The following is a 24,728-nucleotide window of genomic DNA, read 5'->3' as shown; positions in this document are numbered from 1 at the left end:
AATGATCAGTAATCAGTTTTTCTATCATGAAACAAAATATAGTCATAGGTTCCTAACGTCTATGGGGCAGGGGTGTTTGCCCAGGCGGCTCAGATTGATTCCCATATTATTATATTCAGCAACCGGGGTATCGGCACATACATTGCTGGCCGATTCTCATACTATACTCAGCAACTGGGGCGGTGGCACATACAGCCGGCCTGAGCTCAAATCTAGTGATTTTTGCCATTTTGAGCCACAGTTAGACATCAACCAGTACTGTGCTCACAATTTTTACAATTTAACAACACAATAACTTATAGTTAGAAGTGCTAATAACCTCTATAATACTTCTCCTTTAATACTATTGACATGCGATGCAAGTATCTTAGATTTTAAACTTAGGGCTGGTAAGGGATTTGAATTTTAGAGGCTTTCTTGTCAAAATTTCCTATTTAGAAATTCCAACAGCCACATTCAAATGCACAGAAGAAGAAGGCTTCACTAAATATGATGTCAGCTCCTCTTTCCAGTGAGATGAAAACACATTTTCATGGGGGACACATTACCGGGTCATGCCTCTTTATAGATGCCCAGTCATTACACAGCCTGTGGGCTCTCACCCAGCGGCTTTAAAATGTGTTTTTGCATATGAAGCAAAGTGGCAGGCTGCTGTTTGCAGCGTCTCGCCTCTTTAACCCTGTGAAGATCAAAGTCTGCACGAGGAGATGTCATGCTTTTTGAACCCCAGAGTTACACATCACCTTCCCAGAGCGAGCGCTCTAAAACCCCATGACAACGGCAGCGGCGCTCTCTAATCTCCACACCATTACTGGGGCAAACCAGAGCGTATACTGAAGATGTGTACAGTCACACACATAAAACCCCTCAGTGAGCCAAACTTAAATCCGCACCATAGAGAGGGGAGGAAAGTATGCCTCTTTAAGCTGCTCGCAGACTCTGGATATCACCATAAATCCCACATCAACTGCTGGTCTGAAGCTTTCCACGCCTTAACCGTGCGCAAATCCAGCAAATGCCAGTTTGTGCAGATGAGTCGACCTTGACTGAGTATACAAATGAGGTGGGAACTGGTTTAGGGGTGTTATTATCTGGGTTAGGAGGAGGAAAATTAGGTAACACTAGAAATAGTGCAAAAAAAAAATGCAGCAGGGAAGGGAAAGGCTGAGATCAAACATCTGCGCTTGCACAGTGGTGCACGTGAGGAGTACGCATGGGTAAAATGTATAGATTTGGCACGAACTCCATCTGCACGTGCAACTGGGACCAATCTGCATACTGATGAGGATTCTCTCCTTGTACTGCTGTTGTTAGTCTCAAAACATGTTTATTTCTCCTTCGTCTACCTCCTCCTCCTCTTTCTTCTCCTTCTCCTCCTCAATTCCAGTCCATTTATTTTTCCCCCATTTATTACATCTTACAATCTAACAAGAGCATCTGGAAAAAACTGTGTCACACTGAATGGTACACCCGTGACTTTATACATACACCTTCATTATACTTGATTATATAATCAGAGTATTTCTATTATAATGCAATAATCTGCAAATGCAGGAACATTTAAATGTAGCCTATACTGTTATATGGAGAACAGTCATCTAGTGGTCTCATCATGCATAATCTCCCATACTGAAAAATCCATTTCTATACCAGTTTTTACTGGTAACTGAGATGGTCTAAGCTTGTCTTTGATGGTCTAGAAGGTTAAAAGCTGGTCATCCATGTGAAAACATACCCAATACTGGTAAGCTAACTGGTTAACCAGTTCTTGTTCAGCATAGAGTTTGTTACATTTGATTCTGATCATTCAGGTCAGTTATAATGACCAGACCTGTCATGCTAATCATGATTCTCGACCAGCTTAGCCTTTTTGTTCAACTATCTTGATAATGTGAGTCATGCTAGACAACCAGCTTGGTTTTGCTGGTCAACCAGCCTGGAGATGCAGGTAATGTTGGTTGACCAGCTTGAGTTGACCAGATTGAGTTGGCTAAGTAGGCAGACTAAACTTTTACTTACAGAAGCATCAATTACAAAGATTCCTAAATAATGGTTTCTTTAGTTTGATTTAGATTTTAAATACTTTATAGGATCATCTTTCCTAAAAAAATATGATCAACTCAATTTGGTAAACTCAATGTAGTCAACTCAAGCTGGTCAACAAGCCTGGAGATGCACGTAATGTTGGTTGATCAGTTTGAGTTGACCAAATTGAGTTGACCAGGCTGTTTGTTTTTCAGGAAAGATGATCTTATAAAGTATTTAAAATCTAAATTAATCTGAAGGAACGATGGGGAACCCATTCCTTAGGAATCTACGCTATTGATGGTTTTCTTAAATCATAATTTAATTGGTCCAACGGTACCAATTAAACGGATTTTGAGTTTCTGTAAGTTACCCTCAGCAAGCTTAAGCTGCTTTTCCAAATCGTAAATGTTGTAAATGTTATGTAAAAGACATGACAGGCAACAGGCAAATGCTCATGTAAAATGCTACAGAATTTAACAATTTTCAGACACAGTAAACACACACACTATATCCTCGAAACAGCCACATGCCCTGCAGCCCACAGAGCCCACATACACCCAAACACAGTCAAGGTTATTCAGGAACGAGTCACTTCCACATGGCTTGGAGGCACAGTCACATACATGAGGTTTTCTATTTCCCAGCTTATAATGCACGAAAATGTAAGTATCCTAACTTCACTACCATTCAAATGTTTATAAATACCATGAACTGCTTTTTTTACTGTTGAAAAACTACACTTAATAGACAAACTGTGTATCCAGTGGAAATTTCACTTTGCATTCCATTCTGGTCTGTTTGGCAGAGCTATAAACCTAGTCAGTTGAAGTCAGTCTGAGATGCTTGGTCTAGATGAAAGGGGGCGGGTCTATTGAGGGGGCGGGTCTATTGAGGGGGCGGGTCTCTTTCTTTAGAATGAAATGGAATGTAACTAGAGCATCCATGCTTATAATACAGTCATATATATAACTGTATAATATAATTTATAATTTATAATACAGAGTTGAAACTTACACAGTAGATAAAGTTTAGCAACAGTAAAGTATTAAATTATCATATACAATTTGTATCTTAATTGTAATTTATACAAGTGACTGTATCAGTTGCAAGGAAAGAAAAATAAATAATTGTTCTGGACAGGGTTCATGTCTTTTACTGATAAATAAAATGTGGTAAAGTATGGGCTAGTCACTAATAAAAACAAGCTAGTGTAAGCAATATATCTCTCTCTTACCACTGCGGCTCCGCAGCATCCTGGCTGAGACGCCATTGGCACCAATTGGGGAGGTGCTGCTGGTAGTGCCATCCACAGGACCCACCTCTCCACCTGGCTGCTTCAACAGCTCCTGCAGAGTCCTGGAGAGCACAGAATATTTTCAGAATATTGTCTGTAGACCAAATCAAAAATATAAAATGAAAACAGTTTATACTACTAAAAATAAGAAGTATAAAGTGGGGTCCAAAACACATTAAAACTCAAAATGAATCATAGACAGGGTTTGTCATTGGGGGTGCACATATTTGTTACTATGAATCAAAGCCCTAAATATTAGCTATAAACTGATTTTACTGCAGCTAGGGTGGTAAATCACTGTATGTATAGTAAACCACAAATGAAAAATAAAAAAATGCAACATTTGCTGTACTTCAGTTTACTATTAGATTAATCTATTTAAGGGTAAATTTACAAACTAAACATGTTACTTTATATTACATGGTAATGATTTCTGTTGTCATAAAACGTTTAGACAGGCACTTTATATAAACCCTAACTTTAGGAAAATGCACCCCCAGATTTTCCAACAGGGTGAAAATCGGGGTCATTGAAGTTGCAGTGAAGGATAATTCTAAACACAACACAAAGTTTAAAGGAGAACTCTGGTGTAAAATGGACTTCTGGTGTTATATGATAAAAAATTACTTGCCTTTGATGAATAGCACACCTCCGTTCTCCTACAGAGTTTCGAGATCCAGAAATTTTAACAGTTTGTCCGAACATCCTTTAGACAGAAAATAACATAGACATATACATACATAGACTCCTATGCTATGTGGAGTCTATTTATATCTATTTTCAGTTCAGTAATGGCAGTGCTTTGAGCTAAAGTTTGTGTTATAGGATGTAAACAGTGGTTTTTAATAAGCTTCTTGTGCACTTTTTAAGTTATAAATGCCTCGTTTTAAATATCAGGGCTCTCTGGATTCTAGCAAGAAGGCGTGGAGCTACTTTGAGCTGGATATCGGTGTACAAAATGATTTATCGGTGAAAATTATGCCCTGTGTCACCCAGTCTGAAGGGTGTTTGGACAAACTTTTAAAATTTTTGGATCTCAGAACGCTGTGGGAGAACGGAGGTGTGCTATTTATCAAAGGTAGGTACTTTTTTTATCATGTTTTACTACACCAAAAGTCCATTTTACACCAGAGTTCTTCTTTAATAAAGTGAGAGACACTTTCAAAATAAATGTTTTTTTAAACAGTTTCTGATTGTATTGTGGTATATTTTTGGGTGGGACAAATCAACCTGATTTTGATATTGGATGGGACATGGCCAAAAATGTTAATAACATAAAACAGCTGCAATAGGAGCAGTTTCTCAACTTAAAATTGTGAAGACTTTGGATTCCCCATCATCTACATTAAAAAATATTATCAAACGATTCAGAGAATCTGGAGAAAACCCTGTGAAAATGATCCGGCTGACAGGTAATATCGGATGCTGGTGATCTTTGGGCCCTCAGGTGGCACTGCAGACATGCTTTAGTTTTTACTGCATGGAATCATTGCAAGGAGCTTTACAGCAACACAATCCAAGCCAAAGCTCCTACTGTGCCCAAAATATGGGTCCCAACTTTTTTGAAATAGAGGTTTGCGTTTTAATCCCCCTTCTGGTGGCTGTATAATTTTGAAACCTGTAAATAACTGACAGTGAGGTGTAGCTTATAACCTTTCTTCAGTCTGTAAGCCAAGCGCTTTTAAACCGAGTAACAGGACACACTTTATGAGGCCAGGTCCTACAAGTCAGGCTTGTAAATCTAGAATAGCTGCACTCCTCTCAGGCAGTGCTTTGTCCTGCACATGTACCATTTCCTGCAGCCTGCTCATGCATCCCCTGGTGAGCCCCCAGACCTGTCCGACACGCCCTCTGGCCCACATAAGACTGTGATGAGATGTAATGTGTTTGTGGAGCAAAAGTGTGCTACCCTTGGTCAGAGACTGCCAGTAGCAGTAGGCCACTGAGGCTCAAAATAAGGACAACAACTCATCAGAAAGGCATGAGAGTTCCAATACGCACAGCGCTGATGTCACCTTAGTGATGAAGTGTGTTTTAGAAAAGACAAAAGAGGGGAAAGAGGGGAGAGGAGGAGGGAGGAGAGGGACAGTAATTTGGTAGGATAAGGTCAGACAGTGTTCTGCTCTTGTGAGCTGTCTCAGACAGACCGTCACACTCATGCCGAATGCTCCTGTCATAGACAGTAAAGATAATACAAAACTCACACATAATGGCAAACATCATCTGTTTGCTGCATATCTCACTGGGGAGCTCAGTCAAGTGGCTCTCTGAGCAGAGCTTTCCTCAACAGCTGTGCTCTTATCTTCATCTCAGTGTCTCACTTGAGTTTATTAAAAGCACCTTTACATTCATTTCTTCCCTAATGCACCTGATTCAACTTAAATGAAGATTTAAGGAAGATTAAATGCCTAAACTTACACTATAAACCATACACTGATCAATCATAATATTACTGTATGTCCATCGCTTAGTTTTTACACACATTCTATGGGCAGCAACCTCTGAGCACTGATAAAAGACTAGAAGACGATCACATCTACATCTACAAGGTGGAGCAGCTAGGTAGGACTGTCTAATACACTAAAAGACAGTGAGTGGACATAGTGTTTAAAAACTCCAGCAGCACTGCTGTATCTGATCCACGCACCACTCAATGGCAAATCAAGGATTTTTTTGGAGTAAGGGGTCATCAAGGGGCCACAATATACATAGTATATTCAAGTATTATTTCAACAGTCACACCAGCATCATGTTCAAACACTTGAATTAAATTTGAAAAGCTTACACAGTAAAATACAAGGAGGTAATTTTGTACAATTTTTATATATATATATATATTTTTTAGATACTTAGTTACTTTATTATTCTTTGCAGTTATGTAAAAGGTTTAGCATTTTTTGCCCTTTTGATTCTAAAATTTCTCATTTGTTTCTGCCTTATTTTGTTTTGTTTCTATGTTTTTACTGTACATAAACAAAATACTCTTAAACACACATAGCATGTGAGAAAATACAGCATTTTGTTTCTTTTTTAAAAACATTTTTCCTTTTACAAATACTGTCAATTTAAAACATTTCTACTACGTTCCTATTTAGCTCATTATCACCACCAGTATTTGGGCATCGAACTGCATTCACCTATAAGGTAAAGGACAGATGAGTGACAGAGCAGGGGCACTTCAGGGGCCCAATCAGATTTCATTTGGGGCCAATGCTCCTGTGGCCACCCCTAGAACCTCACCATCGTGCCAGTATCACTGCAGGAATGACCCACCACCCAAATAATAACTAAACAGGGTGAAAGGAGGATAATAAAGTTTGCAGAAAACCAGATAGAGAACTACAGTCTGTAAATATAGAACTACAATGTTCTCCTATATGACGGAAACAATGGATAATGGGTATAGAAACAAGGAGGTCTTCATAATGTTATGCCTGAAATGTGTAAAGCAGCAAACCTCAGATTCCTGCAAAACTACATCTACCGGCATTTGTGAAGGACTCAGACGAGACTGTCCCAGTATGTTGAGGATGTGCTGTGATTATTTTTAGCTTGCTATGGTCTGATTCACAAGTCATTGAGTCCAGCCTTATTAGGGCCCCCAATGGGCCCACTCCCTTCACTCAGACTTAACGCTGACTCAGTTCTGTCTCCAGCCCCCATGCTGTGTCATACACACACACACACACACACACACACATACACACACACTCACTGTGGACTGTGAAGTGAGTTTATACATCCAGGCAATGCAGAAGGATAGTTTTATTTATACAAAATGAAAAAGAACAAAAGGGATTCAGGTTTATCTGGACTGTGATAGTCGTCGATTTGATAACTGAAAGCTGCTGCTTGCTGATCCTCAAAAAGCTCGGATCAATGATCAGTGCTGCCCAGCAGATTCCCTCCAGGGAAGCCTGCACATTTCCTTCCTCTGCATTTGTAAACTGAGTGTTGACAACTCCTCTCTCCTTTCCCTTGATCAATAAATCATAAATGCAGTTGCAGTGCTTACTAAGCACATCAGTTAGCTCCCCTGCCTGCTGTATTTGGCACCTGCATCTAAAACATGTGAGCCTAGGACCTTCATAGGTATACCATACCATAAAATACCTACTGTTGATTCCCTAAAAACTGTTTAAGTGGATGTAAATATTACATAAAGAACCTTTAATTGGGGGGTTACATGATGATTCTTTCAAGCTTTATAAAGATCCTCATAAAGATCCTCAAATATCTTCTTTTTAAACATGGCTTAAAATATTTCATTATTTTTATGCCATTTTTAGACTTCAACCCTAAACATATTTTTTGGCAAACTTTGATAGTTTAAATAGCCAGAAAGCCCATTCTATCTTTTTGAGGTACCACATTTGAAAGGGGTTTGAAATGCGATTGCACTAAGAAATATGCAGATGCGTCTCAGTCTGGTTTCTGTGGGGGTACAAATATTTTATGTGTCAAATAACGACCTCATCACTTTCAGAGTGAGTAAGTTACTGACACCGACCTTATTACCACAGCAACCCATGCAGGTACGTTTGTGATGTACACTGTGTGCATAGTAAAATCTCAAAAAATCTAATTTGAAAAACAAATCCAATTTGGCTGCAATATGAACAATTAGAGTAATTAGAGTTTAGATTCTCTGCCTTAACCTGACCTGACCCGAGGCCTGACCCGAAATCAGGTCGGTTTGGGCCGAGATTTCCCACCACATTCCTCGGGCCGGGTTCGGGTCGGGCTCCAGAAAATAGTCTGAGGTGTAGGCATCTGTTTTTTTAATTATATTTTTATTTTTAAATAAAGCTCTGGTGTGATAATCACAATGTTGCTAAGTAACCAATGATTATTGTTAACGAACCAAATAACGAAAACTGAAAGTGAAAAAACTCATTTATTTATAAGCGCTGATTTCACGGGGCGGCACCTCGCGGCCCACGGTGTTAGTTGTAAGCGCTCGCGCTAGCCGCAAAATACGACAGAAAACACAGAGGGAGCTGCAGAATTAGGTATAGGACTAGTATAAGAGCACAAGGAGATAAAAGAGAACCTTTACATGTGAGTAGCTCACACCAGAACACGCAAATCTCTCTCTCTCTCTCTTGCATGTTTACTCCTCCGCGTTTGACCTGCAGCACTGTGTTTAGCTGTTCTTAAAAATCATTTTAATTAAATTATAGTTCGATGCTTCTATGTTACAGTGTTAATTAACATAATTCTGATCATATTTCGCTCATTCAAACAGCCCGAAAACAGACAGAAAACAGTTTATAGGGCGGATCGAGTCGGGCTCATAACGACAGTTCATGGTTTGTGTTGGGTCGGGCAGAACGTGCACGGGCTCGGGCTGGGTCGGGTCGGATTTTTTGGGCCCGATCTAAGCTCTAAGCCTAATTAGTCTCTGTGGATCTGGGACAAGTATCATGACCCATGACGTTTATCATGTCCCATGGAAGCTGTGAACTTTCTTCATTGAATGTGGATGTGGATCTTTGTAGCCAGACACCTTCGTTCACAATCAATACCACTCACTGCGCTGTTCACTGTGAGTGGTAATGCCTTCTGTCAAATGTTTCTGGTACACACATGAAGGCCAATAAATTATTCAGCGCCAAATATATGCCATAGCTCATGCATACCCTACACACGCCATATCCAGAAATGTAACTATGGATGCCCTATCTTACACCCTGCACACTGCAATACCAAGGTGCACTGCAATGCTCATTGCCATCTTACCACCTGCAAACAGTCTCTTTTCAGGCCTTGTGTCTGCACCGCTTAAATAGCAAACACAAATATTACAAATATATCTTAGCTGATGGGCGTGGTGGTCTGGAAGTAAGGTGTGTTTGGGTAAATTTCTGGCATACTGCTATCTTGGCAACAGAAAACACAGGTGCGCCACTGACTGAATACAACGTACAACCTAGAATACAGTCAACCGACAGACATTCATTGCTATCTTGGACATGCAGCAGTGCACAGACCCAACTATAACATCAACAATAAACAGAATACAAAATAAATATAAAACATTGCTGTTCCTGTAAATTACTTGCTTACGCACATGCACAGTGTCAACAAGCAGGTCAGTTTGCTCTGCTGACAAGTGCAGAAGTTCTGCGCCATTAAAATATCAATCCTCCAAGTCAGAGTTAACCTGGCTCCTAACAAACAGTTAACATGTCCCCCAAACCTTTTGCTTTGTTACGTTTGTCTAGTTTTTATGTCTATTTTCGAACATGCAGAATATGGGTTGATTTTTGTTACTGATCTGGAATTATTATGTGGAGTAGAGAGTGAACAGGCAGCTTCTTTAAGTGTCCTGTAGGAGATTTCAATGCCCTCAAAGTTTTCAGAATATAAAGAAGTTATTTTCCTACAGAAAAAAGGTTTTGTATCACCTACACCTGTAGCCTGTATATGGGACAAGGCATTTTAAGGGGTTAAGCCATCCCCTGAGGAACCACACCATGATGCATTTTCATACTGCTCTCCCATCACTTTTGGCATGTCAGTGTATTTTTTTTTCTATAAATGCATAACCCAGTAAAAAAGTGTTTAAGTTTTAAGAGAGAAAGCGACAGGAACCTGAGGTCATGGCATTGCTTAGTCCTTACTGAGTTCCTCAGATGTCCAGCTGCCAGGCAGCAGCTTGGAGCAGCTCTATGCTGGAAGGGGAAGCAAGCTGTCTGAATTAGGACTGTCTGAGTCATGTATTAAAAATAAGTCTGTGACCCTCACTGTATTAATAACTATCCTTTCATTTAGAGTTCCATCTAATACACCCTATCTGTATTATACATTTAAATAGAAATTAAAATTTATTCCACTTTCTCCTGAAATCAGGGGGGTTAATATAATTTCTGTGCCGGTTTGATGCATTTACAGTCTCTATTCTTCTAAAAAAACGACTATATTTTATGTCAGACGGGGGCAGGTACTGATGTTGGATGATTAATTCTGGATGACAACACTTCTCAAACTCATTCAAATGTATTAAATGCACTGTAAGCCCAGATACGTTGAATTTACATAAAAAACTTGAGAAAACTGGTTGCCTTAAAAAAGTTAAGTAATGGAGAATGAAAACTTAAGTTAGCATAACTTAAAACATCGAGATATCTAAGTCAACTAAAGGGGAAGTTGATTTAACTTTTTTATTTGTTTATACTGTAAGACCGGATAAGTTGAATTTACTTAACTTTTTTAAGGCAGCCGGTTTGCTCAAGTAATGGGGAATAAAAGTAATGGGGAATAAAAACTTGAGTTAGCATAAATTAAAACATCAAGTTATTACAACTAAAGGGGAACTTGATTTATTTTTAAGCAAGCCCGGGGGAAATCACTACACACTGATTGTGTGTAGTGAGTGTCAGAAACAGTTGGACACACCCAGTATGCAAATAGATTGTGACAGAAGCCAATGGAAAAGAAGCTGTTAATGGCAACAGACCAAACTCAGTTATTATAAGTTGGTTCAACTCAAAGATCTCAGTTTGATTGTATATATGTGCCCACAAATGTTCACCTAACTCAAAATAGTTGACTGTTGTTTATAAACATCCAATTTTATGTAGAACAGACTTAAATCATTTGAGTTCGAACAACGTATGGGTTTACAGTGTGGAGCTCCGTCACAGTTTTACTGTACTGGATTTTTTTGGGACACTGAGTGCAGGATATTTCTCACCTCTCTCCGACACCACCTAATTTCTTTTTTCTTCTTTTCCCCTTAAACTATGCAGAAGATATTTTCTGACTCATAAATTGCCGCAGGCCTTGCTCACTTCTGCTGATATAGATATTAAAGTTGCTAAAATTGCTGCAACCCCTTTTTTTTGTTGAAAACTGTGTTCTGCAAAGAAATCATCATTATTCATGCACGTAAGCAATGCTGAAACTATAAATGGACTTATTTGGTGCAACTCTCATAATTATCATGTTTCCATCCATAGAGTTTGCAGGGAATATTTAGGACAGTGGTCTTTTCAGCATTTGTGCAAATTATTGTGCTTAAAATTTTATTTGCGAAATACTGTAGCTGAGATAAGTGTGCTTCCATCATGAACCTTTCTATAGATGGATCATAGGAGCACAAAGTTTTAAAGAGGTTCTTAGGGAGCCCCAGATTTTACAAGCTTTTGCATAATATCATCTGGTATAAACCCTTCAAATCACACCACATAAAAGCTGAAGCCTTTATAATGAAGTTTGTAGATGCAATAAAATGATCAAAAGCAAATTCAGACCAAGAGCAGACCTCAGGATGTATAAAGTAAAAGTCCAACAATCCTAAAATGCCATCACAGCACCAACAAATAGCTCTTGCTATGACTCTATGTTAAAGTACAGCATCTACTATCAGAAATAAGTTTATGAAAACTGAATACATGTTAATTGCAATTACATAAGATCTATAAAAGTAAATCTTTCAAATTTTACACTGACATGCCATAAATCATGGCATGCCATAAACTGATCATCAAGTGCAGTTATACTGTATTTCCTCCGTCTTTATTGTTTAAATGAAGATCAAATGTCCATATGTTTAAACATGTTTTTAAACATTATGCAGGTTTTTTTTTAAAGGATGTCCCTTTTCAACTTTATTAAATTGTTCCTTTCAAAGCTTCTTCACACTTACTCCTTTTCAAATCAGATTTTCTTTAGAGAAATAAAAGCAGTTATAGCATCACGCAAATATCTCTGTGTGGCACCTTTATTAAGGATGACTAAATGTATCTGTTTCTCTCTCCCTGGAGGAAGAAATTTGGTGAAAACAATAGGAACTTAATCAAGATTCATGTTTGCAAATGATCTGCTTGTTTCACAGTTGAATATAATATGTACTAATTGCACAGCACTGAGCAGTAGCTACAATTAGTAATCTCATTCACTTTTATTCTATAATTGTACCCTCCATCATTTGGAGGGGGGTAATAAAAAAGTGACAGCACAGTCAGTCTAATAAAAGCCTGGAGTAGCAGCCCTGTCATTTCTCCAGCATGGTGTAAAACGGCACCCTCTCCGACTCTGGATGGTGTGATTTCATCGGCAATTACTCTCATCCCTCCGTATCGTGTGCAATTACTGAAAGATCAGTCGCCCTTCTCTAAGTTCCGAATGGAAATAAATTATTCTCTTCATGTCCCATTCGGAGATAGCTTATTAGTCATGCTCATCCTGAGCCTTCATTATAAACCTCCAGCCCAAAGTCCAGTCACTTCCTCTACATATCATCTTAATTAATCACTTTTCACAGTGACTCTGTTTATGCTGCATCTTACTTTCTCATACATCAGAGTCTCCACAGCGCTTAATGAAGTATTTCTGAGTGCTTCATCATGGATCAAATTGATGCCGTTCAAAAGCAGCTCCATCGCATTAAAGCGGTGGAACGGGAGAAATGAACGAGAGCTGATCTGAAGAGATTTAATGAGAACAAACCAGTGACATATTAGCATGCTTACATGGCTTTTTGAACCACATGAATGATCCATGTCTAAATTAACTGTTCCACAATCTAACCATCAACATACAGTATCACGTCAGTCTTTTGATGTCTATCTGTCCATATTTGCCTCTCATTTTTACAGTGTATCAGTCAATACCACTTTTACTCTTATCTTCCTCCACTTTATTAGGTCAATATAAACCCTGTAGAGAATAATGAAAAGAGCAATATTAGAACAGAACAAGCACTGGAAAGCACATAAAAGTTCATATAGTGTATTGATAAACTGTGTAACAACACTTATTTCCCATGCCAAAATAAGACTACATTTTTTGGACAAGCACACCACTCTACATTATGAAGAATCCTTGGGCAAGACTCATACCTATGTTTTTCTCCATTGTAAATTTAAGAAATGTATGTAAATTATATGAAGTTGAGTAGAAAAAACATCACATATTTTGGGCTCATATTCCCTGCAATGAAATAAAACTGTAAGAAATATAAGAAAGTATTTATTTTTATTTGCATCCTATTTTTCCTTTAATTAATACCTATAGCTTGTTATCTGTTAGACTTTCCTTGACTCACATTGGTCTCAGTTAAATTCAGAGATCATCAAATATAAAGGGTCAGCTTTAAACCAAATCATCTTTAAGAACAATCAATAGATCAAAATTTCAGGAAAAGTTCGTCTTCACTCATTTCTTGCTAATTTTTCCATTTTGTTACAATAGTTGGTTGGATAATAACGTCAGATTTGTGTTACAAAAGATGGATGGGTGGATGTATGGATAGATGAATGGGTGAATATTTAATTGTTCTAAAAGACATTTAGCATGAACAAAAGTAAAGATTAAAAAAGTAAATAAAAAGTTATCAAAAAATAAATAATGAGTTTTTTTAAGGTACTGCTTGTCAGTTTTCATTATAAAACCACTAATGCCTTGATCTCATTCCACAACGTTTATGGCCTTTTCAGTTTCCAAACACACTGCATATATATTCCGCTTTCCTGATTTTATTTTGGATATAAGTTAGATCAGAAATATTTAATTGTGTACAAACTACAAAGATACTACAAAGAAACTACAAAGGGGATAATTTGCCATTTTCCCAGCACTTTAAAATACTGGAGCAATACCCTCCACTTCTTGAGCTAACTGTGCAGACAATGACCTATAGGCCCAGACAGTCAATTAAAACCTGCCTTTTATTTGGTGAGAGAGGACTTTTCCTAAAAGGTGAAATCTGCGTAACTGTGTGTAGTAAATGACCTTTCCTCACTGCTACCTTACTAAGCTAAGGCTTGATATTCTGCAGAGTTAGCAGTGTTAGCTATTTTAGTGAAGCCAATTAAAGTAACAGGTGGAGACACTAAATGAAACTTCTTTTCTAATTTGTACTAATTTGTACCTACAGTATGATTTTTTTTTTTTTTTGCAAAAATATTGTGACCTGCTGGGACTGGTGTATGGAAATGGTGTAAAATGAAAATAGGTAGGACTGGTCAAAAAGCTTCCCAACACAACCAATTGACCTGCGACATAAAAATGAATAGACGCAGATGTAAATAAACACAAATCAGTTATAGAAAAATATGGTTTGACCAAACGATCTGTAATCTATTCAATCACACTGAACAGTAATGAACTGAACTTTAAATGGAACTTTATTTATTTTTATTTATATTTTTACTTAGAACTGTTTGTAGACCAAAGGTGATCTGTCATCATACAAAACTGCACTCCACACCATGACACCAGGCACTCTGGACATCTTGGCACCAAGATGAATGGTTAGCTATCATGCACCACATGTCCAGAAGGCTTGCTAATGCTAATACCATGGCTCGCTGCATCAAAAATTTCCTACTGGAAATGCATGGCATGCTTTTGGGCATTGCTATCAACACACCACTCCCACTGCTAAATCTGCAGGAAGTGTGGGAGAATTTTTAAGCCGCTTGTGATGGTGTATCTCAGGACACCATTAGGAACCTCTACAACTCCATGCCAAGATGTCTGCCTTGTTGCACATTACAGTGTCAATAAATATTGCAGATCTTTTTCTTCCTTCTGAATAGCAGTGCATTTTGACACTTCCTTTAATGGTGAGTAATATTTTAAGTACTTCTTTCTTTGATAGTCACTCCACCACATTCTGCTACAAAAGACAGGTCAGACCCTCCACTAATGGTAGTTGAATATGGTGTGCTTGATATTTGAAATTGTAAGTTCATCTTGATCATTAGAGCAGATTTGATGTTGTCTCCTTCAGTCCACCTCCCCGGGGCTACACAGCATCCAGGGGTCAGCCACATGCTGCAGGAGGCAGAGGTTCATTAAAAATAAGGTCCAGAAGGACAGTGTGATGATGAGCATGGTTTTGTCAGACAGCGAGGTCCTGAGACCTCTCAGGGGGGCTAAGGAGGATAGACTGGGGGGATTGGCAGGCGGGGGGCCAGGAGGATGAAAATGTCAATGCTCCCCAACCGCGACTCGGCCACACAGGAGACAACGCCGTCTTCCAAATCAGAGAGACAAAAACACCTTGATACACACGCACCATCACTCACACACTGAGTGTCCCAGCCAGCCACATCCCATTCATGTCAAATCCATTTAAGCAGTTGTGAAGCACAGCTGAGAGCTTAAGCAGCCGCAAACATGTACTGGAGTCCCAAAGAGGATTTTTTTTTCCCCCTTCTCTTTTTTTCATGTGGCAGGTTTACACTGACTCACATGTGTTTGAAGTTCTTTTTTTTTTAGATGCAGAGTTACAGTACTACCCAGCAGCAAAGACACATGCTGCCAGTGAGGCTCATTAATGTAAGAGCAAGCCAGAGAGAGAGAGAGAGAGAGAGAAAGAGAGAGAGAGTATAAACGGTCACCATCTATACTACTTACTATAACTCATAACTGATTTACATTAATTGAAAACACTATTTGATCTTGACATTGTGTAAACTTGATGTTTGGACCAATAGAAGTGGTCCAAATATGTATCTTTTGAATAAAATCGCGTAACATTTATTGAGGTTAACCCTTTAACAACATCATTAAGAACAATCTGTGCAGATCTGTGCAGCTTATATCAGTTCAATTTTCTGAAAATATAAAGTTCACAATTTGGGTTGAAACACATAATTTCACTTTGAGCATTTAAAAATTATTATTATTTTTTTAAAAGAAAACTTCTGGTTTGTTTTTTTTTGTTCTGAGCCTCACAATCAAAATCTCCAGAAAATTTATCTTTACTTATTTTTGCTGACTTTTCCATTTTGTAACAAAAGTAGGTTGGATTATAGCTTTAGATTTGTGTTACAAAAATGGCTGGATGGATGGATAGACAGGTGGATGGATAGATACTTTATTGGTCACAAAGATTTTTGTTTTTATTATTATTTTATGTTATACTATATCCCAGATTGCAAGGGACCCCTTTCTCTTTTACTACACTAAATACAAAATTGTAAATAAAAAATAGTAAAAAAAAAATAATAATAATAATGAGATTTTACACACAAATTTCTGTTTTCCAATTTAGCCTAATATGGTCAGTAAATTAAACTGTTAAATGTTACACTGACAAAAAAGCAATGGCATATTTTACATTTTGTATTTTTGCCATTTGTTTGGTGCAATAATAAAAACTTTAGTATTTTTTTAAGAACCCAGACGTAGTGAAATCAGAACACAAACCACAAAACAGCAGATGTAATTTCCTTATTGTGGACAATATATGTCATATAGTATGAGAACAGTGTGCATTGTCCTTTTATATCAAGCAGTAAAAAAGTTTTAAAAATGTAATTTGACATTGTACAAATTCTTGTGATGTGTCTATTATGACACTTGTGTACATTGCAATGGCAATGAATGCTGTTTGGTAGAGATGACGCAGACAGGTTGGATTAAGATCAACAGCTGCTTTAGTAAGATACAGTGACTCAAGTGTGCTCTACCAACAATTAAGCAAAAGAGAAAGGGTTAAATCACATTTTTGGGGGAATGAGGTTTTCTGAATTCATTGATAGAACGGCAGTGTGTAGCCTTTCCCTCGGACATTTCCCTAAGACAGTCACTCATCTTTCCTTCAACATTGTAAACTTTTAAGGGTCACTAAACACCTCACATTATATAATATGCAAATACGAACATGCAGAACACCGTGTCATACACAGTCCCCCCTCCCAGATACACACACACCAACATGCATGTTCTATGTTGGGTGTTTGCTGAGGGCTTATTGTAATATACACAGTTATGCCCTTGGACCAATATTCTCTTTAATCTGTTATCTCAACCGTGCACTCCCACCTTTAAATGTCATTGCTGGAGTACACTGAATGATGCACACTGAATTTGACCTACTGAGTGGCAGAACTGAAGTTCAGGGCCTCAGGGTTAATGGTATATTAATCCCTTCCTGAATAAAGCTAATGAAGCCTTCTTTCAATCTTTCAAAGGCTTCACATGCACTGAAGAGTATCATCTGTGAACAAGTCGCTTGCACTAATTCAAATGTATCATATCAAATATATTTTAGGTGCTACATTTTCTTAATATGTGTATATACCATAAGTCCAGAGAGTCAGAGAATCCACCCCATTGTGTTCCAACCACATGTCCAATGTCCAATTAATGCTCACCTAACATTCAACCAACATTACCTTGAAAATCTATTAAATGCAACTGAAACCTTAGCTAAATTTAAACAAATCTCAATCCACCTCAACTCTAAATTAACCCTAAAACCTAAAACCCTAACTTTAACATTAACCTAAAACTTACATCTAACACTAAACCACTAATACACTAAACTCCTAAAAATTAAGGTTAAGGTTACAAAGAATCATTTATATTTAACTAAAAATTCAGATGCATTTAACAGACATTTAGTTAAGCTACTTAAGCATTTACAAGATATCAACAATGGACCATCCAAGTAAAGTGTTATTAAAACCACTGTGCCACCTCTGAACAGCATTGTTTAAACATGTACAGAAAAAATATAAAATGCTTGTATTGGTCTAATCATATCCCAACAGTGCACCCCAATGTAGTCATTTAACTGCACAAAACATTTTTTTCTTGATTTTCCAATTGGAATTTGTAAATAATATAGGCTACAGCTCTGAAAACAAATAAGAGACCACTTAAAAATTATGTTTTTCTTTAATTCTAACAAATTGAAAACCTCTGGAATATAATCAAGAGGAAGATGGATGATCACAAGCCATCAAACCAAGCAACATTTTTGCACCAGGAGTGGCATAAAATTATCCAAAAGCAGTGTAAGACTGGTGGAGGAGAACATGCCAAGATGCGTGAAAAAAAGATTAAAAACCAGGGTTATTCCACCAAATATTGATTTCTGAACTCTTTATGAATCTTTATAAATATGAACTTGTTTTCTTTGCATTATTTGAGGTCTGAAAGCGCTGCATCTTTTTTGTTATTTCAGCCATTTCTCATTTTCTGACATTGAATGTATAACATAATCTGATAGTAACTTTAAAAACATGCTGTATAATCAGGGCATGAGATATCAAAAAATGTGCTTATATAATAAGGGAGCATGTATAATATCTCATGGTTAAAATCATTCTAAATTGTACTATATAGATGAAAAATTCCGCAATACACTCAAATGACTCATAATCTAAAGGAATAGTTATAAGGTCAAGTAAGTCCTTTGTTTTCCAGTAAGCATCTATAGCTTGTCCGAATTGGTAAACAAATGTGTAAACTTGAAGAATTTTTCACATTTCACATTTGTTTTATTTGGATTCACACATGGAAAAATCTTAAGATCACCAAAACAAGTCGGAACATACTGCATAAAAGCGGAAGCAAGAAAGTAAATACAGGAAGAGGATCCAGTATTTTGGACTTGGTTAATATACAGTACCAGGTTAAAAAGGACCTGTGGAACTTGTATAACTCAAACTCCTCTTCAGGAGAGCACTGCATGACCTCTTGTGGCGTCTTCAAGAGTCAGTATTGAGCTTGTGCTAAAAATATTCAGAACACAAATGTTAAATAGGTAACAGAAATACAAACATCTACGGATCTTCGTTTTTTCCAGCCTCAGCAGAAGCAGTCAGAGTCACAGTGAGGGATTCTGACAAAAGGTTCTGAGAGAGCAGCGAAAGAGCAGCGAGAGCAGGAGGAAAACTAATCCTGAGAGAAGTTGGTTTAATCTTTGTGCAGCGTGTTAATCTTGAGAGAACTCTTAATCTTGTAAGAAGAGTTAATCTGGGAGCAGTGTTCAGCATGTGGGAAGTGTGTGATTTTAGAGAGGTGTTAACCTCAGGGAAGGACTAATCTTCAGGCCAGTTTCTTTTGTCGCCACAAAATGTGCTCGCCTTATAAAAGGTGTTTATATTATTAGAGCAGCTCCTATCTGAGAACGCTGAGTAATGGGGAAAACTCAGAATTATGAATTCTCTTTATCTTCTCTTCTTCTTATTGTTCCTGACAAGTCATTCGCTATTCAGAGAGAGAGCTCTCAAATATTCAGATTAATAAGACAAAAGTGTTTTGAATTGAGCAGTGATTGGACTGGGAGATTGGATTGGACAGATCTGGAAGAGGAGCTGAAATGGCTAGAAGTGTGATGAAAGACTGGGATGGCAGAAATAAATGAATTTGATGTGATTATGTAAGGTAATTAAGAGGTAACACTTCTTTCATATAATCAATTGAAACATTAAATGGTCTGTATAAACATATATATTTTTAAATATTTTTTAACAACCCACTATGAGCCAGGATTTTTTTTTTTTTTTTTTGTACCAGCTCAGAATGTGTCACTAGAAATTAGGGAAACATGCTGAGTTTAAGCTGGTATCACTTTCCTTTTAATTGATCATTACGAAGCAGAAATCTTGCCCCTGATCCCTGATCACTCCTATTTACACACCCAGGGTTCCAGGTATGGAACATAAACACAGCATGCTGTAGAAAGCCTTTGATAGATGGAAACAGATTTGGGCCCAAAAGGACATGAGCAGGTAGACACTGAGCTTACAGTAATTTTTACACAATTACTAGTAATGCTAAGCATTTTAATTGCATTTTAAACATACTCAGTTGTCTCTCTGAGTTATTAAGCCAGCAAGTATTTATAAAACAAAATAAAGAGCCCTATTTTAAACCATGCGCAAGGTGTGTTGCACTGCTCATTGCTACCTTACATAACACAAACATTAATATGTAAATTAAGCAAATTAACTAGTAATTATACTTTAGATGAAAATATTTTATGTGCAGTGCATACATTATATGCGCTTTCCCATAAATAATTGTGATCCATTTTGTTGTGTTAAGGTCATTTTAATTACATTATAATAAGGATTTTATGGTAGCATAAAAGTCCATACATATACAGCTCTGCAAAAATGAAGAGACCACATCAATTTCTGAATCAGTTCAAAAACACTGATTTTGTTATTTATAAGTTTATGTTTGAGTAAAATGAACATTGATGTTTTATTTTATAAACTACAAACAACAATTCTCCCAAATTCCAAGTAAAAACATTTAGAGCATTTAGAGCATTTATTTTCAGCAAATGAGAAATGGCTAAAAAAAAAATATGCAGAGCTTTCAGATCTCAAATAATACAAAGAAAACTATTTTATATTCATACAGTTTTAAGAGTTCAGAAATCAATGTTTGGTGGAATAACCCTGTTTTTAATCACAGTTTTCATGCATCTTGGCATGTTCTTCTCCACCAGTCTTACACACTGTTTTTGGGTAACGTTATGCCAAAAGTTCAAGCAGTTCAGCTTGGTTTGAAAGCTTGGGATCATCCATCTTCCCCTTGAGTATATTGCACAGGTTTTCAATTTTGTGAAATTAAAGAAACTCATAATTTTTAAGTGGTCTCTTATTTTTTTCCAGAGCTGTATTTTAGAACCAAAAAAATAGTATATTCTGAATATCATCAGTAGTTAACCCTTTAATGTCCTCACAAAGAATAAAGCCATTCTTTTTATTTCTTTTTATTAGTGTTTTATTTGTATTTTCATGCCTAATAGAGAGAGAATATGAAAGTGAGACGTGTTCAGGTAAATTACTGGCATATTGCTATCTTGGCAGTAGGAATCACAGATGCCCCACTGACTGAGAAAAGCCTAGACAACAGTCAATAGTCAGACATTCATTGCTATATTGGCAAAACAAGCACACCCAATGTGCATACACTCCTACTTAATACGCACATACAGACAAGGATATGCCTCTGTGTAAAAACCCAACTTCATCATTAATAAACAGAATACAAAATAAAATAACATTGATGTTCCTGTTAACTACCTGCTCACGCAGGTCAGATTCCTTTGCTGAGAAAGTTGGGAAACAGCACTGTTAAAATAGCAATCCGCCAAAAACAGAGTGCACCTGGCTCTTAAAGGGAATGTCAAGTTAAAAACTAATTGTTTTAATTTTAAATTACGCCCAAAACACACCAACTTTCCGTTGTTATGATAACAAAGACACCTTGTTAAACCCTACAGATCCTTAAAACAGGGTCCATAGTGATCCAAACTAGTGCTGGCTAACATTGCTACATGCTACAACATGCTAAAGTGAGTTAAGCCTTTGTCATTGACTTGCCATTACAAGCAGAGTTTACAGTGTTTTACAATTGGAATCCTTTAAAGCTTTTTTAAAGAATTTTCTAAATAGAATTTGATGCAATATACAGTATTTACCAAACTTCTTTCAAATGCACCCTTCAATGAATAAACAGAAAGCTTTTTTGGGTTCATTGTATTTGTGATATCACAAAAACAGACTATTAGATAAGGCAAAAAGAATGTTTTGTACATATGCATGTTAAAAAAAAATTTAAAACTGCTTTTGTTTATTGAACAACAACCATAAGTGACTAGACTAGTGACTAGAGGAGCAGGAAAGCCATAAAAATTAAAACAATTAATGAATAACGACCAACACTAGCTAGGCCTGGGAGGAAGGCTTACATATATATATAAATATACATTTTTCTGAATCATTTGAGGCACCAATGCATATTTTTAACCTGTCGCTTATATCGTTGAACAGATAAACATGCTTGGAGGAGAACACTAACTGCCTATTCTGTTACACAGAACAGACTCAGTTAACAGACAGAAACACAAAACTGCCTGAGGGGAAAGAGGTACAGTCATTCTGTCTATCCAGAGAGAGCAAGGCCAAAAATGTTTTCTCAGCGGTGACATCAAAAAGGGATTAATTTCAGAAATTGGCCAGAAGGTGATGATTCAGGTATTTAGAGATTTTCTACAGTGCTAATAAGTGGAATATACACTTTCATTACTCATTAACCTCCAGACACATTTTCCCACTGCGTAAGGGTAAATTAGCCACATTTTTCATGTTTTTTTATATTTTTAAAATGTTTTACTTTCAATTTAAGCGTTTCTGTGTATGTGAAACAGACACACTTGCAAATTGGCCAATCAGGCCCTATCAGAAACTCACCTCGAGTTACTGAGTTCATTCTGACCGCCTCGGCTCTTCTCCAGGGCCAGCTTGGTGAAGATGCCCACCAGGACCATGATGGCCACCACTCCACAGATGATGTAGACAATCATGTGGGTGCGGTCCCTCTCATGGTCAGACTGGCCCTCGGTGATGGTGGCCACTGGTTTGCCCGTGTTGGCCCAGATGGGCGTGTCATAGTTGGAGCATGAGGTCTGGTCCAGCCGCTGCTGGCGGAACTGACAGCAGAAGCGGTAGAAGCAGGTGCCGCAGCAGTAGAGGAAGATGCCTGCGGTGCAGTTAAACGGAGGATCCCACTGGCCCATCACATCATAGTAGCCCTGGCAGCGGGTCCCGGTGGACGGCACTGTTTCCTCCTCCACATCTCCTGCAGGTGAGCTCAGTGCCACAGCTCCTTCTGCAGTCACTGAGGTCACAGTGGGTTCTGTTGTCTGATTGGTCAGCTGCAGGTCCATGTTGGCGGTGGTCTCATCCTGGGCCTGCGAAGCCCACCAGAGGAGTACAGTGACAGCTAGTTGAAGCAGAAACGACTGGCCGGCCATGGTGGTCCAATTTAGTTTTAGAGACTATAGTACTAGGAGTCAAAGCAATCCAATAATAATTTAAAATTCACAAATCCATACATTTCTTGTTCATAACAACCATTTTTTTTACCAAACGATGTGCAAAGAGTATTCCATAATGTTAATCATTCTAAAGCAACCTTTAGAGTAACCTCTAAACCTGAACTAATAAGCCGAAAGGATCCCAGCAGAAAGTCACAGCATTACTTCACGTTTGCACGTTACCTCTGTCCTCATAGATCACAAAACACTTAATTAAATCACAGATCACTGAAGATTTGAGACTCTTCCTGCACCTCAGTCCACACTGCATACAGGTCCTTCCATTCCATCACACTGGTAGTAACACATCCCAACAGTCCCAGTCCCAGCCCAGTTCTCAACAAAAAGTAATTACTGCTGTTTTTCTGAAAAAAGAGACGTTCATCCTTACCCTCCTGAGATCCGCAATCGTCTGAAGTTCACCATGTATTCACACACGTGCAAACACACACACAGACACACACTGTTTCCAATCCACCACACACTCCACGCAGAGGGTACACTCCCAGTGCTGAGGAGAGCAACAGTTCAGGATTCAAATAAAATCCCTCCTCTCCACTCTCAGCGTATCAGAGAGAGAGAGAAGGAGAGCGAGGGATGGGAGGGGGAGGGAGAGAGACAGAGAGCGAGGGAGCGATGTGAGTGAGGAGAAAGTGGGAGTAGAGAGAGAGAAAGATGGGAAGAGAGAGAAAAACAACAAAATGGGAAGAGAGAGGCAATAAAGAGACAAAGAGAGACATGAGGAGAGATGCAGATAGAAGACAGAGAGTGAAAAAGAGGAAAGAATATAAAAAAAGGTGACAAAGAGACAGAAAGATGATGATAAGTAGAGAGATAAAGGGGAGAGAGAGAAAAGAAGTTTGAGCAAGTATAGAAAAAGATGGGAAGTTATATGAAAAGAGAATGAAAGAGTGGGTAGGAAAGCAAAGGAACGAAAGAAGGGACAAAGAGTAGACAGAGAGGGACAAGAGTAAAAAGAAAGAAACAGAAGAGGGGCACAAAGAGGAAAGGAATAAAATCAAGAGTAAGTGATAAAAAGGAAAAGACAGAGAAGCAAAGGAGAAGTGAAGCCAAAAGAAAGACAGACAGAAAGAGAACGAGAAAGAGAGATGTATAGAAAGAGAGTGAAAATAAGAAGGAAGACAGAAAAAGGAAAGAGAGAAATGAAGAGAGAAAGAGAATGGAGCAGAAGGATAGAGAGTAAAACGTAAGAACTAAAGAGACCAAGAAAAGGGAAAAGAAAGAGAGAGGGACATAAAGGAAAGAGAATGGAGGATAGAAAGAAAACAGAGAGAGAGAGAGAGAGAGAGAGAGAGAGAGAAGAGAGAGAGAGAGAAGAACGGTGAGATGGAGAGCGAGAGATGGATGAAAGAGAAAGAGAGATGAGAGACAAAAGGATAGAGGGAAAAGACGGGACAGAAGAGAGAAATGAAGAGAGAAAAAGAAAGAGAATAGAGGAATGAAAAAGAGAGAGACTGAAAGAGAATGGAGGAATAAAATAGAACAAGATCAAAGAGAAGGAGAAAGAGAAAGGGAGTAGAAAAGAAAGAGAGAAAGAGAATCATGGGAGAAAGACAGTGAAAATAGAAGAGATGAGGTAGAGCTAGGGGCAGATAAGGGTCACAGAGAGAGAGAGAGAGAGAGAGAGAGAGAGAGAGAGAGAGAGAGAGAGAGAGAGAGAGAGAGTAAAAAAAACAGAAAGAGATTTTGGGAGAGTGAGGTAGATAAAAAGAGAGGGAATGAGAATGAAAGAAAGAGATGGAGGAACGTAGGAAGGGGAGGAAGAGGAGGAGTGAGGTTATTTCTCCTTGCAGCTGC

At 38.0% G+C, this 24,728-nt stretch overlaps 1 protein-coding gene across 1 annotated transcript in view; it reads right to left on the bottom strand.

Moving 5' to 3' along the window:
- shisa8b (shisa family member 8b) overlaps positions 1–23,433 on the bottom strand; it is a 39,012-nt gene extending 15,579 nt beyond the window's left edge. Inside the window, exons 1-2 of the mRNA XM_007259086.4 lie at positions 22,285–23,433; positions 3,263–3,384 (exon numbers count right to left, since the gene is read on the bottom strand). Of these exons, the coding sequence (XP_007259148.3) occupies positions 3,263–3,384; positions 22,285–22,847 (685 nt within the window). The 5' untranslated portion in view covers positions 22,848–23,433. The remainder of the gene's footprint in view (positions 1–3,262; positions 3,385–22,284) is intronic.
- Between the last annotated feature and the right edge of the window lie 1,295 nt (positions 23,434–24,728).

This window comes from Astyanax mexicanus, chromosome 15 (genome assembly GCF_023375975.1).
Source record: "Astyanax mexicanus isolate ESR-SI-001 chromosome 15, AstMex3_surface, whole genome shotgun sequence".
NCBI classification, from domain to species: domain Eukaryota; kingdom Metazoa; phylum Chordata; class Actinopteri; order Characiformes; family Acestrorhamphidae; genus Astyanax; species Astyanax mexicanus.
Note: the sequence above shows the minus strand (reverse complement) of the source record. Positions and strands in the feature narration are given on the sequence as shown.